The sequence below is a fragment of the Candoia aspera genome, chromosome 6 (genome assembly GCF_035149785.1).
Source record: "Candoia aspera isolate rCanAsp1 chromosome 6, rCanAsp1.hap2, whole genome shotgun sequence".
In the NCBI taxonomy this organism is placed as follows: domain Eukaryota; kingdom Metazoa; phylum Chordata; class Lepidosauria; order Squamata; family Boidae; genus Candoia; species Candoia aspera.
In genome coordinates this window covers 60,769,090-60,786,323 of record NC_086158.1, presented here as the reverse complement: position 1 = coordinate 60,786,323, position 17,234 = coordinate 60,769,090, and the positions used below count along the sequence as shown (strand labels likewise).

The 17,234-nt window shown below is 34.1% G+C and overlaps 1 protein-coding gene across 1 annotated transcript in view; it reads right to left on the bottom strand.

The window, feature by feature from the left end:
* The window catches only part of WDR11 (WD repeat domain 11), a 52,773-nt gene that overhangs the window by 21,231 nt on the left and 14,308 nt on the right, over positions 1-17,234 (bottom strand). Inside the window, exons 7-18 of the mRNA XM_063307273.1 lie at positions 16,665-16,779; positions 15,931-16,126; positions 14,420-14,514; positions 13,110-13,286; positions 11,451-11,535; positions 6,574-6,680; positions 4,823-4,898; positions 3,487-3,595; positions 3,080-3,204; positions 2,381-2,528; positions 1,552-1,658; positions 500-614 (exon numbers count right to left, since the gene is read on the bottom strand). Coding sequence (XP_063163343.1) covers positions 500-614; positions 1,552-1,658; positions 2,381-2,528; positions 3,080-3,204; positions 3,487-3,595; positions 4,823-4,898; positions 6,574-6,680; positions 11,451-11,535; positions 13,110-13,286; positions 14,420-14,514; positions 15,931-16,126; positions 16,665-16,779 — 1,455 coding nt within the window. The remainder of the gene's footprint in view (positions 1-499; positions 615-1,551; positions 1,659-2,380; positions 2,529-3,079; positions 3,205-3,486; positions 3,596-4,822; positions 4,899-6,573; positions 6,681-11,450; positions 11,536-13,109; positions 13,287-14,419; positions 14,515-15,930; positions 16,127-16,664; positions 16,780-17,234) is intronic.

Sequence of the window (17,234 nt, the reverse complement as noted above, 5' to 3'; positions counted from 1 at the left end):
ATTTTTCAGAATTTAATGATGGGAATTTAAAAAAAAAAATCTGAGATGCAAGCCATTCTGATTCTCTCTTTTAACCCTTCTTCCCAAATGATTCCCAATTTCTGGTTAATTTTGGGGCCGTCTTTCTGGGTTTTATTCCCATTCTAATAATACCTGAAAACAAATTCAAGCAGGCTGAAACTGGTGTGAAAAAACTGTCCACTAACACAACAAGGATGGGGATCCCTTCTATAACAGTTCAAATGCCTGATAAAATTCTCTAAGTGATACTTAGACTTCCCCCCGCCCCTGAAAATTGTGATTAAAAATAATCTTAGTATGTTTTAAGTACCAAAAAGAAAAAAAAAATCAGTAATTGACATCAGGCTAAAGCACCTGGAAAAAGTATAGATCTTAATTTGTTTAACTCAAAAAAGATATTAGTTAATTAAAAAAATAATTTTACTATATAGAACAAATTCAGAGGAAAAAAAAAACCCCAGTCAAGCTGATACCTTACCTCCTTTGTATCCCAAACTTCAGCCCCATCATTGTATATTGCTATCAGCTTTTGATTTCCTTTCCCAGGAGCAAAGCGTATCTTCCTCACCCAGCCTCGGTGGGTGGGGATGCCCCTGGAAGAACATGAAGAAGGTACAGATGGGAAGCAGTGCTTATTGTATACCATCTAGATGGATATAATTGATTAAAAGCAAACAAACAAATGAAGAATTGTAAGTTAACACCTCCTATCACCCTGACCATATTCTTGTTCCAATTAAATACAATGTTACAAGTTCTAATTAGAGGACAAATCACAATAGGGCATAAGAAAAAATATAATTAAATGTTGTATCAAATTATTATGGTTAACTTTGTCAGACTTTTATTGTGTACATATGTTCAGAAACAAGAGTCTATGATTGACTCTTACAGGCAACAATTTCAAAATGATGTGTTATGAGTTTGGCCCAAATTGTATATAGATTAGAAAGAGGGATTGGTTTGGGGGACTTTTACGCCTTTGAGTCAGTGTTGACTCTGGATGGCTGCCTGGACAAGTTCCTGCCATACTCTTGGCAACATTTTTGGAAGTGGTTGGCTACTGCTGTGAGAGAGTGATTGGCCTCAGCTGCCTTTAATCACTACACCAAACTTACACTAAACTTAAACTTACACTCTTAGTGTGATTACCATCAAAAAGTGAAAAACAATGCTCATGTTCCATTTAGATGGTAAATGATTTTGTGAAACACTTTCCATACAGCCTAAGAGGTTTTAAGAAATGGCAGTGTACTTCTACTTACATGCACATTTAATAATTTGTTTATTTAACAAACTGTTCCATTATTATGGTCTAGTAATCTGAAATATACATAATGTATAGAATCAAACTAAACACTTACCAGCCATTACTCTAACCAATTTTCAGTTACTACCAAATCACACGAGTGTTGATTTATGTAAAGCAACATACTACATAAATCGCCATCAAGAAGTCAAATATTGGACTTCAGTCACAAGATACAAATCATTTTTGATTTTGGTCTTACTGAATTTTAAGCAGATTACCTGGATACCCTAGCTTTTAAATCCCAGAAGTTCAAATTTCCATCAACATCTCCCAGAACCAAGGTATCACCTTTCCATGCAATGCATGTAATACTGCCCATACTTCCCTACAAAAATTTAAAAAGATTAAAAATCAGCTAAATAGTAATTTGAAATATACATAAACTTAGATGAGGTAATTGCCTCTTACTACCCCCAACTCCATCATTATCTGTGAACATATAAATCAGTAGGGCATTCATTTAATAACATTAATCTTACCCTACCAACATTGGAATTTTAATCCATCTATTACTATCCATATCTGAAGGAATGTATGGGAAAGCAGTTGCTCTTTTCAGAGTAGCATGAGGCATTAATTCAAGTTTAATATTATCTATGGATCTCAAATGCATTCAACACAACACAAACACCTGCTACAGAATTGTAGTGAGATTCTATAAACTTGAAATTGACAAAGAGAGAGTAACTGATGTAATAACATGGCAAATGTACTGCACAGTATCAGATTGCCCAATGATGCAACCTTTCTGGATTACTAAAGGCATAAATATTCTGGCTCAATTCAGATTTACTTTCAAAATCTTGCAACTGGCTTTGGAACTGCACTCTGTAACGTGGGTAAAATGGGCAAATTAAGACAAATTCATGGAAGCCAATTATTTATATTTGTATGTCAAGAACCAGATACTGCAGAACTTTCCTTCATTTTCTATGTCATCAGAAGAAAGATGGAAGATAGAGGAAGTAGAAGTGTGAACAGACACAGAAGTTTCACTGTATCTATTGCAAACTTTTTAGATCTATAGAAATTCAGTGATGAACTTACATCAGGAGGAATTCTTGCACCGTCTTTGACAGAATTCCCCTCCACTGTTAAGTGATAAACTTGTCCATCAGTATCTGTAAAAACAAAGTGCTCCCGAGCAGAAATGTTCTGGCTTAATTCAGATTTACTCTCTGCTTCCTGCAACAAGCTTCAAAATAAAAAGCAGCAAGGGTTTAATTCAGTCTACATTTGTACTATGTGTGCATGTGCACAAATGCTTAAAATATATGTAACAGGAAAGAAATCCTGTATTAATGAACTTATAGTAAGCCTTACTATAATAGTACTATTGCTGTGACCCACCTAGGACTATCATGTGTAAGATAGGTAGTCATATTTAGTTGAAATAAATAACTACGTGAAAATATATCAAATACAATCTATAGTATTGAAAGAAAATGGATTGATAAAATCGTATTTCAATATTAAGTCGTTCTTTTATAATGTATGATATAGGCAAAGGATATATTTCACTGCAGCATTGTACATCAGATTTTGACATTTAATTAATTCTTTCTGTTGCTGTCAAAATGCTGCAACATTATCAAGAGGTAAGCGGATTTAAATCACAACCCATCTGAATTTTTTATCTTCATAGTCTGGAAGTGGTGGCAGCAAAGCTAATGGAGAATAATCTTGGGCAGATGACTTCTCAGAGAAATACTTCATGTGGGTTTTCATTCAGACTGGTATTGATACCTGATCACTGAAGACTCCAAACTGCTCTGCTCTGTATCCGAGACCACTGTTTGCCGCACCATCGCCTCACGAGCTGCAAGCTGCTTCTTTCTTAAACTCTTCAGATTATGAGAAGGGGACCACTCCTAAGAGGAAAAAAAGCCAGAACTTTTCACATGTCAAGATTTGCCAACACACATTTCACTCAAATGTATTCAGATAAAAAAAAATAACATACAAGTCACTTCCATAGTTACTCTATTAATTTGCGCGCGCGCGCACACACACACAAATAATAAAGGATATGTATCTACCTAAATGAATTTTAAGAATTCTTCAAGCAAACAGTTGAATTTCAAGTCATGCAATAATAAGTTAATGTTTATATACTGTATATCAGGGGAAGCTAGCAAAAATTTATTTCTTACCAAAGCAGTAATTGTAGGGAAGCTTTTTGACATTTCTCTGAGAAGAGTACATGTCCTGATATCCCATAATTCCAAAGGTTTATCTTTGAATACAATTGCCAAATACTGCCTAAAATTGGGGAAAAAATCCAAGTTAAGAAATACAGAGGAAAATTTCCCAGCAGTCTCCAGTTACTATTGACCTGACTGAAAGCTGCAAAAGCCATAACCATCACTTCAAATTCTAACTGCATATCACTTCATCCTCTCCTCTTCCATTAATCTTTACTAGGGTAAAACGTGGTACAATAACATCGTTGAAAATTGCATCCATCCACTGTTAAATTGGGGGGGGGAGGATTCCTGAAATACATTTAATTTTATTTTTATGGGGAAGATGGTGATGACTGATAGATCGAAACAAAACACGAATACATTAAAAAAATCATATGAGAAACTGAAATACATTTAGCTGTTCCTTGGAAAAGGCAAATTTGAAAGAGTGAATTTGGAAAGGTCTTAATCTTAACTTACAAAAAAAGGATTTTTTTTAATCTTAAGCATACATGAATTCAGACTGATTCTGTACAGTTAACATGATGCTAAGAGCATTTCCCAATGGCAAAGCCATGTTCATAAATATGTCTCACTACAGAACAGAAAGTTTGATTTTCTGATGTTCTGCAAAAAAGTTTCCATTTTCCAATGCCTTTAAATATATGAAGGAATTTGATAAATATGTTCGTTTTACTTGTAATTCATCTTTTTTTGTGAACTGTCCTAGAATATCCGTTTAAAGGCTGTATAGAACTCCTTATAAAAATATTTTACCAACACAGCATTGTTCCTAATAAATAAGCCCTGTGAAACTCTGCCTTTACTTCCTCAAGAAGCTTAAATTTACTAGTTTAATGAGATGAAATGGACAATAACATAGCATTTATAATTAATTTATGAAACTCTATGTCTAATACATGTTAACATGGAAAATGAAGACAAGACATAGGTTTCTTGATCAACTGCAGTATAATATTACTTTGAAATAGCATTTTTAAAGTGTCCTATTATTGAAGAAAGCATCCCAAATATAGGAAATGGTTCTGAAGAAGGGGAACAGGAGAGTAAGAATAATTCTATATCCTTTTTCACCAGTAAAGCACTGAGCATATTTGAATGATAGGCAGCCCTATCATGTGCACTAGTTTTTCATCTGAACATTCAAATTTATTTGCTTTAATTTTCAAAGATGTTTACACAATAGATTCCATATAAAGAAACATGTACACAATTAGTGTAACTTTTTAAAGGAGTCTTAACATATCCCAGTACAGAGAACACACTGGTGAGATCTGCTTACTTCAGGTGAGACACCTTTATCATTTCAATGGCTGGTTCATCACTGCCTCGCTCCCCACGAAAGGCAATGCTTCTACCTAAGAAGATGGTGCACAAAATATGTAAGCTATCCAACACAAGCAAAGCTGTAGTGACTGATCTTTCAAATGCTCTGACTTTAATCATGTTACATTTTCCATGCTTAACTTCTTAGTCTCCAAGTCCCATAACATTACCTTTTCTGTATTATAAATAAACCCCTCACTGAGATACCGAACGTGAGATAAGCCATCCCATTTTTCACATTTCTTTTCCTCTAATTTTGATAAGGGTCAGAGCTCAGTGTAAAATACAGTAAATGCAAACAATTTCTCTGTGATCTTGGATTAATACTATCTGTTCAATCTAAGCAGTACCCAATGCTGAAATTCTTTTGTGTGTCTTATTCATAAAAGCTACTTTTGTTACAGATTCAAGACATAATAGCTTCTTTAATCTAAAGGTATCCCAGAGGGCTGAGAGTGGTTCTTTTCATGTGAAAGTTGCTGCATCCATTATATTCATTACACTGAAGAGCAACCATTGCTCCCTACACTCTCATAGATACAGGAACCTATTCTTATACAACCCAATTTACAGTTAGTTTAGATCACTTCCAGGGAAGCCATTCCTTTATCTCGCAAATCAGATCATTCTGCAGGGAGCTCAATATTAATAGCCATTGTTTAATACACTGATACAACCCCTCCACCATGTTAATTTATGAGAAAATGGATATTCCAAACTAGGATTTTTCTTTTTGTCCTCCACCAGTATTACATAATATAAAATTGTGTTTAAAATATTGTGGGGAAGCTATTTCAGAAAATACAAAGTCAGTTTCTATTTCATCAGCTGTTTCAAAAACTATTTCCTTTTTTTAGCAGTTTACTTAGTGAGATCATCATAGAAAACAGCAGTTGCAGATTATGGAAGAAAATTAAATTTCAGCCAAACAAATTTAAAACTCACCCAAATGAATTTAAAACTCAATCCTTTTGAAAACTATGCTGAATATGTGACATTTCTTAGCATTTGCTTCTTGCTTATTAAAAAATGTAAAAATGAAATGCATTATACCTATGTAAGGCTAAGCTAATACTATAATATGAAAACCATTGTGGCATAGTGTAAAAGTCAGATCATTCAAGTATAAGATCAAGGTCTGAATCCTAATTTAGCCACAAAGACCAATGGTGCAGATACACTGAGCAAACCAAACATTTCAGAGTTAGAGCACTGATCCTCCTACTGCTAAGGTCCAAGCAATTAGATACTTCCATGTGTGCACGCATGCAAGTAAATGCTCATCTGTTAATCAGTGGGAGATATAAAGCTGAGCAGAAGCAATAGCAACAATGCTAATATGTACAGTGAAGAATTTGGGTGTAAAAATGTTATAAGATTAGAATGATACATTCATTAAGTCTAAGAAGTGCTGAATTAGCAAACTTTTAAAATTAGTTTTGAACTTGTATTCTTAGAGGAAGCCAAAATGCATTCCATGTTAACAGTGCTCAACAGTTTGGCAGATAATAGCAAAACCTTCGTATTTATGTCTTGAAGACAAATTATGGATTTAAAATATATTAGACTTAGTCATCCTATTCATTTATTTCATACATGCCATTCTAATGGCTTCATATCCAACAGACAAAATTCAGTTCAAACCCACTCTGCACAGGTAGTGCATGCCCCTATCTTATCAAGTGTTATATTTTGCAGTGAAGTTACCTGTGGGAAGATCAACCATTTGCAGTTCGTTTCTCACTAATCCCAGATTATTAGGTGTAGATGTAGCAAATGAAAGAAAGCCATTTAAGCCTGTCCATTCAATACCCCTATCAAGAAATAATATTTAAGTATATTATACAGGCATTTGGATTTATAGGAAATACTGTAGGTTAATGGGACAGGGAACAAAAATGCTCAATATGCATTATGGTGGGGGGGAGTGAAAATACGTCAGAGCATTCAATGCTTCCCTTGAAGAAAAAAAAATGACCATCTTACCATGACATGGAACATAAAGGTAGACTCACCATACAAAAATCTTAATATACTGTATACAGAAGTTATATGGATAACTGCAATACAGAATATTTATACCAGTTTAATTACAAAAAATCACCAAAAATTTGACCAAAATTCTAAGAAAGGAACAAAAAAATCCCCTATTCCTTAAAGTTGTTCTATATAAATTGAAAATAGAGAATGATATTAAAAGTGTACTTATAAAAATGTTGCTAAACCATGGGACTTGATACCTGCATAATTACACTGCCTTACTTTAGATAATCTGCATTATTACGAGCAGCAACACAGCAGCTAACTTAGCAATCATTCAAAGAATATAGTACTGTAAGAAGATATAAGCAAGGCAAGGATTATTAATGTTACCCTATATTCAACATGGTTGTAGATATTTTCTATTAAAAATATGAAATCTCAGCAATATACTACAGATGGAAGCAAACTACTATTTGCATATGTATAATTTTATTACAAAAATAAATGCTGTTGTTCATGTACAATTTTGAAAAAAACAACCCAGTAGTACAGTCAGGACCAAAAATATTGAACAAGGATAAGTGTTTTGGCATTTGGCCTTTGTACACCACCACACTGAAGTTGAAAGGAAACATGCCCAGATGGGAGCGAAGTCAGGACTCTCAGCTGTAATTCCAGGGGTTTAACAAAACTGGGGCACTTGCCAAATGCCAAAACAGTTATCCTTGTTCCAATATTTCTGGTCCTGACTGTATTTCCAGTAAATTTTAAAAAATCTGCAAAGTATTCAAGGCTAGAGTACAAGGCAAGCACTTTGTACTCTCTAGCTCTTTTGTAAGTACCTTCTTTTCAGAGGCCCACAGATCTAATTTGATTAAAAGTTAAACATGCAGCATGCACCATTGAAAGCCAATCTGCATTTTCATGTAAATGGAGAATGCAACAACTAAAGAGAATGCAACAACTAAATTTGAAACTTTGTATCAGGATAAGTATTCTAGTTATAAGGGAAGTGTTCAGAAGCAGTCAATTTTCAATTTCCAAATTTCAAGTACACTGTCATAAAAAATGACATTTAATGCAATTAAGGGTTACGCTACACTTGTTTTATGGATTACAACTCTGCGCTTAAAATGTAACACTCATGGACTTTAATAATAGCCTTTGAGGTGGATTTATAGTATCGAAAAATGCAGAGTCTCAGAGCTTTAAAATCTCTGAATAATTCAAGGCAACCTATTTCATGAGTTTATTTCTAGCTTCAGTAAGGAAACAGTGATGAAATCAAGTTCCTTTGTTATATTCACCCATCAGCCCAAAACTGCTAAGTCATTTTAGTACGTGCATGCATGTAACAGGTCAGGAAGCTTCTGCAAATGACGAGCATCAAAGTGAATGTTACCACAGAATGTAATACAATACAACAAATCTTCCACTTTCGTATTGCAATCCTCCATTCCTAACCTAGAGCCAATTAAAAACATTACGTATTTTTTCTAGGCAGTTATTTAATGTAGCTTTAAAACAAAAATGTCTTTACTGGAATCCCATAATTCAAATTCTGTGGAACCCAACGAAGAGCTTTTCCTAGTGATGAAATCTAACTTCAATTTTACCTTTAAGAGTATTTGAGAGTACCTTAATTTATTGTGTGAGAAGGGTTACAATGGAGTAATACTGCTGTATATATACAAATCTCCTCCTTATACTAGAAACCTAGAAAAATAATCCCGTAGTAAGATGATACAGATCTTTTTGATCTTGCAAATTATGTTTTGGAAAAAGGAATCAATTTGTTGAACAGCTATATCTGAAATACTGGATTTTTAAAAAGTGCAGAATTCCCTTCAGCTATAAAGCTCACCGGGCAGCCCTGAGCCAGTCCTACTTTGCAAGATTGTAGCCAGGATAAAAACTAATATATGGAATCATGAACCACATACACCGCCTTGCCCTTTAAAAGTTAAATCAATCAATCAATCGCACTAAGGTGGTGGTTTTAAATCAGTTCCTATTTTTTTCTTACTGATCCTATAGGACTTCATACAGAACGTAAACTAATGACTCATTAGTACATTAGTCCTACAATGGTTACATGTAGAAGTTAATGAAGACACTCCAAAGTATCTCTAGTTTCAGAAACTACTGAAAAGAAACAGAAATTCTTCTCAAAAGCATTTTCATTAATCTCCTGCACAAAACAGGGAAGAGCAAAGCATGAATACATTATATATTCTTTGTAATTAGGAAATTTTACATGTACTTCCATTAGCTCATTGGTTTTTACAAAAATACTTTTCTTTCCATATGCTATCAAAGAGCTTCAGTAGGTAAGGGTCATATGGGGGCTTCAATTTTGTTTTATTAAAACCTAAACAGTTTTAAAATACTTTGATATCCCAGATTTTACAAAAGGAAAATCTCAAGTTAGAGTACCAGTTGTAAAATGGAAGGAAGAAACTATGAAAATATAAATGTTTAAACTTACATATATGTAAAATGTACCAATTGAATTTTTAATAAAATTTGCCATTTTAAATAGTTTTATAATTAGCATTTGTGAAGTCTTGTAACTGCTATTTAAATGTTAAATGTTATAATATTAATATGAAAATACGACAGGCTTTAGAAGACTGAATATATCCAACATACAATGCTGACAACAGCTGCAAGATGGTGGAGGACAGAAATTATGTAAAAATTAAAAGCAACATAGAATGGCTACTTTCCGCAATGACTGAGGAATGCAATGAGCAATGCAAATCCTCTCTGTATGGATCTCTGAGCTTGGCTGTTTGTTTGCAGACATTTCATTACCTAAGCAGGTAACATCCTCAGTGCGAGTGAATGTGGGGTTTGCTCCCTGTTTATATACAGTTGCTTGCCCCGCCAGTGTTGGTGGGGGTGTGGTTTTCTCCTTGGCAGTTCTTTGATTAGGGTATTGTTTTCTGCTTGATTGTTTGTTTGTCTGGTGTTAATCCCTGCTGATCTGGGTATAGGCTGCTGGAGAGGATGTGTTCCGGTCTTTTTTTTTTCCCCCTTCTTAGCTCAGAGTTCACCAAGGACTCAATAGTTCAACCCTGAGCTACATATATTCTCTTCTATAGGAATCCTCTATATGTTCTTGGCAACACAGCACATATCAGTTTTCATCCACTTCTTGCAATTTTGTCATCTTTAGTACTTAAATAAGCCAAACTCTGATTTGGCCTGCCATGTGCTACAGATAAATGTAATGTATTACATTATATAAAATCCTCTTAGACTTGCTTGAAGATTTAAAAAAAATTGGAACAAACTGTAATATCTCTGTGCAGACATAGATGTCTAAAATAATATTTATCATAACCATATTCAAAGAATAACATAAAATGAAAGATTATGGTAAGTCCCAAATCATATAATCAGCCCACTGGAAAAGACAGTGATTCAAATAGCTTTGCACAGCTATGAAGGATTTTAGGCTCATCTGACATTGTTCTTCAACAAGAAAAAAACTCTAGGAGCAGTTACAAGAATTGTTAAGATTCTGCCATGCATGGTACAATTTATGGACAAAAGAAAAAGGGATTAGGAGGGATGGAAAGAAGGAAGGAGGGTTTCAAATCTTATTTAAGTTAATAGCATTTATTATTATGGTCCACTGGAAAAGAACCAGATGGGGAAATGAGGACAAAAAATGGCTGATTCCTTCATAAAGCTAATAACTTTGTTTCCCTTCTCTTTCTCCTCTCATGCTAACTGACCCAATGCCTGAAGAGAGCAAATAGGCAATTTTATGTTCAAGATCACAGTGCTGTTTATGTATGTAAAGTGTTTCTTAGTTCAGATATTTTTAAAGGTTTATAATCTGACAGGCAGTGAGACTGCATTTTCTTAATTAAAGAACTAGCTACTATCTAAGACATAATAGCAGCAACTTCTCAAAAAGAAATCACAATGAACAAAATAATTTTGAATGAATCAGGCTTTTTGGAACAACAGCCAAGCTAGATATGATTTCATTACTGTACCTGTTTTTTTTAAAAAATGAACAAATAAGGAATAGCAGAAACCCCAAACAGGACTAGGATGTTATCATCTGGGTTTGATGTATTGTGTATTCCTGATCTATTCTTTTAAATGAGAAAAATTGGCACTGCGTTTTCTCCTACAGGAAAATCAGAGTGATTTTGACCAAACAAACAGTGGGATATGTTAAGCAGCCTCCCGCCCCCAATACTGAGTGATCCCCTATTTATGATCCCAAGCTCTGCTGGCTATTGGGGGTGGGGGGGACATTTTTCAATGAGAGAAATTAAGAACTGCCTCTCACGTATGGTTTGAATTTGTCTAATTTGAATTAGGCAGAACTGTCTATGCTGCAACATACTAAAAAAAGCAAAAGTTTATGTTCAGCTCCAATCAATATGCACATTAGTTACTAATCCAAATATTTATTATGCAAAACCATGTTCACAATGAATCAACCATGGTTCTATTCAAGAAGTAAAATTATTTTACTGAAGGAATATCGTCTCAGAAAAAGCCAAAAGTTTAAAGATATTTTATTTTCTCTGCCCACTCCCTGCCAGGATCAACAACAATTAAAAGCAACTCACTTAACTTCACAGGAATGAATGCTTAATTCTTTATATAGGAATCCACTAGTAAGATTATACACCAAGACTGACCCATTGCTTGTTCCTGCAAAGAGTATAAAAATGTATATGTATAAAAATGACAGATTTATATTAATGTATTACATTCAACTTTGTGAAATAAAAATGAGTCTGTTGATTTAATTTTCCTGTCTCTTCTACTCTATGTTTCTATGCTGACTATTGGAACAGGGCTGCCTTCCACAGCAAGAATGAAAATGTAGGCTACCACAGCAAATCCATAGCCAATTAGCAATGTGGGTTTACGAAGTTGATGTAAGCCCTCTATATCGAGAGACAGACAGGCAGCTACTGAAGAAGGAAACATCCTTAATGCTCCAAATTTCTACTTAATCAAGGATCAGTAAAGTATTCAAAGATAAAGAATACGTTAGACCAGTTCTAACTTCCCCAGGAAGATGGATAATTTATTCAAACGTTCTAACACATTATTACACAAGATGAATTGTCCTTATTTATAAACAGTAGCTTCCTTAACATGATACAGAGTAATCAGGGTAATTGTCCTCTTTCACTTGAATAAGAAGAAAATTCACTCTATAGTCAATGGACAGGGATGATGGGAGTCAGATGGTAACAGTGGGAAGATAACAAGCCCCTCATCACAGCTTCCAGTAAACCTTTTTAGCACTGACTCTAAATTCTGAAGTGCCACCTGGCATCCATTATTGCTACTGCTGCTGTGTTGTTGTTGTTGTTACCTAATATTCCTGACTCCTATTTTCCCCACATCTGGTGTATGTTCACAGTACTTTTTAATTATGTTATTTTAGAAGCTGTTATACTGCTTTTCAGTGTCTGTGGAATGCTTCTTACACATTTGGATTTTAATAGACTATTTTAGTATTTGTTCAATTATACAGAATTTTATTTATGAGGACAATTCTGTTGCATTTAAGTATTTTTATATATAACCTAGAGAATTCTTATTGGGTGACAAATAATATTTTTTAGGAAAATATAGCCAAAATTGTACGTTCAAGAAACCTATTGCATTGTTAAAGGCAACAAAATACTAAGCAGTAATTAATATACACTACATGTATGTATGTAAGTATATGTATATATATGAATTGCTGATTAGTTTTTTGTTGCCTTTAAGAATGCAATAGGTTTGTACCCACACACACACACAGAGAAGATGGAATCAGGTTGGCCATCATCTACTGAATTTTATAACTGCTTGGGTAGATGAATCACTGAAGTATTTTTAAAGCAGATTACATGAAAATATTGGTACATCTTTCTGAGACTGTGTGTTATAGCTAAAATTAAAGAGATAATTGGTTGGACTCATTTTAGAACATTGCATTTTCAGCATTTTATATTCTGATCAAATTGAAAAATATGTTATCAGCTGCAATTTCTAAAATATATGAGGCAGGAATATCTAAAATCAAGAAGAAGTAAGATATGTATTTTCATGAAGTTTTGAAAACAACATTCTCTTAAAAAAATTTAAGGACTAAAGCAGGTTAGTGACATGCTATTTCCTAGAGAAATATTTCCTGAAACTGCATTGAATTTATTACACAAAACTATTATTGCAGTGTCAATAATAAGCAACATGTTGAACTTTACTGTTTAAGCAATACTTACCAACAGCAAGCAGGGGCTGATATTGCTTAATATTTTTGGTGGTAAGAGGTGGACACATGCGAATAGCAAATGGAGGCAAAGGAAGTCCTGAAAGTAGTCCTGTTAAAAGGAACTTCAAATGCACTTCTTGCAAACAATAACTTTTTAGTTGCTCTTCGGTAGACAGTGCACGTTGGCCTTTTTATTGTAGGAAAGAACACACAAAAGACACTTCTGGCATTATGTAGCAATATGTGTGCGTCTAATATATATGAAATAATACAGAAGAATATTTAAATTACTGTAATGGTTCTAATAGGTAATTGCTAATGCAGTCAACAAGCATCAATTCAATCGAACTGAAAGGTTACTTTCTTCACATTGGCATTATCTAAAAATAACCTGAATTAATTTCTGTGGGAATTGTGCATTCTTCTGTGTAATAATGCACATGTTTAATCAAAACCAAAACCACTCACACAGTATAATTCATGTTTTATTTCCTGATAATTTAACCTTGAATACACACAACTTTTAATTCTCTCACTTCTTCATTTTATTACCATGACCCAACTTTCTGTTATTAAAGGGAAAGATGGAGAGGGACCTGAATATAATTGAGAGTTGAATTAAAATTCAGAAACATTACTGCTTAGGAAATCCAAGAGAAGCAACACCTTTCAACAGTCGTGTGATACTGTAAACGTAAGAAAGCATTTACCATGGCACAAGTTTTTCTGGACTGTTTTCCGAATATTTGTGTATGGGTGCCAATCTGCATTTCCACCACCCAAGGGTAATTTGCCCTTGTGGGCTTTACCCCATAAATGATTTTGCATGCCACAAAAGTCTTTATAATTATTATTGCTTAATAATAATTGAAACTATTCCATTTGGGCAAGACAAGGTGTCGAATTTTTCAAACGTATACAGAAGAGGTTATTTATATATATGAGTATACCTGCCCTTCATAGAGGTATACACCACTTTAGTGACTAAAGTAAATCAGCTTATTTCAAATGAGTTATTAGTAATCACAAAATAATTATTTGACTGTTAGTTCATGCATTAAATAGTAAACAATTCAATCATACTTCACAATCACATCATGAAACACACCGTACAAATATAGGTACTGTCTTTCAGGAAAAAAGTTGTGTATTTTTCTATTTTTTAAAATAATAATTTCAATCAAAAATATTTTTGTGAGCATGTGAGCAAAGCTAAAGATATGTGAGCATACATACATGTGTGTCAGCTGTTTTGGTCATAGTTCTATGGGGGGTTTTTTCCTCCAGAAGTTGATAAATGTCTTACATGTATATACTTACCTATCATATTATCTAGTGACAGGTCTGGAAGCTTGTTCTGAAATGTTCCAACAGGAATTCCACAGAACGAGATAGGTGAATATAAGGGTGATATGCTGGAATGCCAAAAAATAGCAACAAGAAGTTTTCAGTATGCAACACTGAATTATCTTCTAGTACAGAAACTAATAGTATGCAACAAATAGAACCCAGAAGGAATTATATAGGAGGACTGGTACCAAACAGGCTGAAGCAGCCTTGATTTCCACTGGTTACAATGTAAGTGTCAGGGAATAGATTTAACCTCTTCTCTAACAGACCCCTGTATGTATTCTTTTAAATTTTCCCATAAAAGTGTCTGAATGAGTATTATTCATAGCTGTGGTAAAGTAATTCATCTACTGTTGAAGACTCTTCTTTCCTTAATCAATTGACCAAAGTTCATATATAATATTTCATGTATTATCTACTCCAACATCTGTTAAGAGTAACAGTGACTGGTTTAGCTAGCGTTAATTACATTTCAGTTGATATGTAATATATTGAGGAGATAAACAAAATGCAGTTAAAATCTGATAAAATTTGTCATTTAAAATGTTCATAGAATATGCAGATACATAAAATGCATTAATTCCTTTCTAATATGTTAGCTTAGTTTAATACTGTGCTAGCTAAAACAGTATGTTGCTAGATGGTAGAAGCTACCAGCTTATTAATGATAAACCAATTCACCATCTTTTGATGACTATAACTAGTCACCCTCTTTGGATGACTGTAACTAGTAATCCCCAAATAGTTCTGTATAACTATTCGGGGATTACTGTTACAAATTCAGCACTGAATGACTGACTGACTATGTGCCACCAAGTCATTGTCGACTCTTGGTACATACATTCTCAGCATACAGCAAGCTATGTCCAAAATGCTGCCATTGCCTTTAAACATGATTTGTTTAATGTTACTTATATTATTTGGCTCTAAGTATCTGTCATCTTACATAGCCTAAAACCCCAATGGAGTAAGCAATTTCTCCTTTAAATATTAAGATCATCCCTGAAGTGGAAGGACAAAGACAAACAGGTATGTAAAGCTCTGACTTAGGTAAGTGGGAGCGCACATGTAGAAAGAGGACAATCTTTATTCATAGCACTGTACTGTTCCTTAAAAAGTGAAGTGAAGTGAAGTGAAGTGAAGTGAAGTGAAGTGAAGTGAAGTGGAGTGAAATAAAGTACTGGGATTCAAGTAGCATCAAGTGACAATGGAACTATTAACGTTGGTACAGCTATTGTCCATGTAAATCATACACAAGCTTTGTCATGCATTATCTTTATGTGGTTGTTAGCTGCAAACTATGGTTTGTACTACTTTTTGAAGATGGTGTTTGTATTAAACTTCATTCTTCCTGGTTCTAAAAAGGTGTAACACAAATGGACTATGATTTTGGTTATTTTATGTTAGAAATACAGCATAACAATTATCTTTAAGCATTCCCTGTATGCATATATAATGTAATAAAAATGAGACTAAGTTACCTGGTACGTATACCTTGGCCTGAAAGAGTGGACTTCAGCTCCGATATCATTACCCTTCCATCACTGACTATAAGAGCTACAGAATTTTCATTCACTGGACAGCTCACCATACTAAATGGGCGAACAGTCTTGGTAACCCTGATGGCATCACACTGACTTCGTAAATCATAGACGAGTTCCTGAATGGGGTCAGGATCTGTAAATGTTAAAAGGTAAGATACCAGGCATTTGCAGCTGTCAGTCCTTGGAGTTCAGTGCTCTCTTGTTAGTCTTTTGTCTTTCACTACAATGTCATTAATATGATATGAACTCAAACTAGTTTGCAATATTGATGTAAAAGAGGTTGCAAGTTTTCTAGCAGAGACAGTTAATCTGCCATATGCCATACCGTGGAGAGTAAGTGAACATAATATAAGACACAGTAAATGGTTGTTAGAGCCTTAAATATATGAACATATAATGTACACTATCACAGTATATAATTACTATCCAAGTCCAACTATTTCTATATCTGTAGTCACACAAAGCTTTATCATACTGCATTATCAGCATGTTATCTTCATTAAATAATAAAATATTATTTTTATTATTTAATGAATTTTTATTATTGTAATTTTTTTTTAATTTTAGCTGTAAACTAAACAATCATGCAATCTGAATTACAGTAAAACCATGTTTTAGTTAAAACATAAATTCCTAGTTTCAGATGCAAGGCATAAGAGCAGTCAACTCACCTGATTCTTCATTTGGTGCAATGCTTAAATTACTGGTAGGTCTACGAACTCTCAGAGTTATACAGCCATTTTCATGCAGGCAGAACAATCCATCACGCTGACAACAAGGGATTACCTGGATAAATGTATAAAAAAGTGATGGAGATTAACATTCTCAATATAAATTTCATGGACATCAATGAGTAGGAATTGTTACAGTTGCATCAAGTGTTCCTATATTGGATCTTGAAACAGAATGGTCCAGGCTCACCTAAAGCATGTTTTTAAAGTCTTCTTGACTTATTTATTTATTTATTCGATTTATATAGACGCCCATCTCAAACCAGTGACTCTGGGTGGCAAACAATAATAAAAACAATAAAACAATAAAAATAAAAACAATACCAAAAGTTAAATATAAATATAACTACAAATACAGCCAAGAGATCTTAAAAGCCTGTGTGTTAGCACAGCCATGAAACAGGGCCCTTCACACATTTGGGGCCCCAGGCCCGGGCACAAAGCCAGGTCTTCAAGGCCTTTCAAAAAGCCAACAGGGTCGGGGCCATCCTAATCAGAGGACAGGCGCCA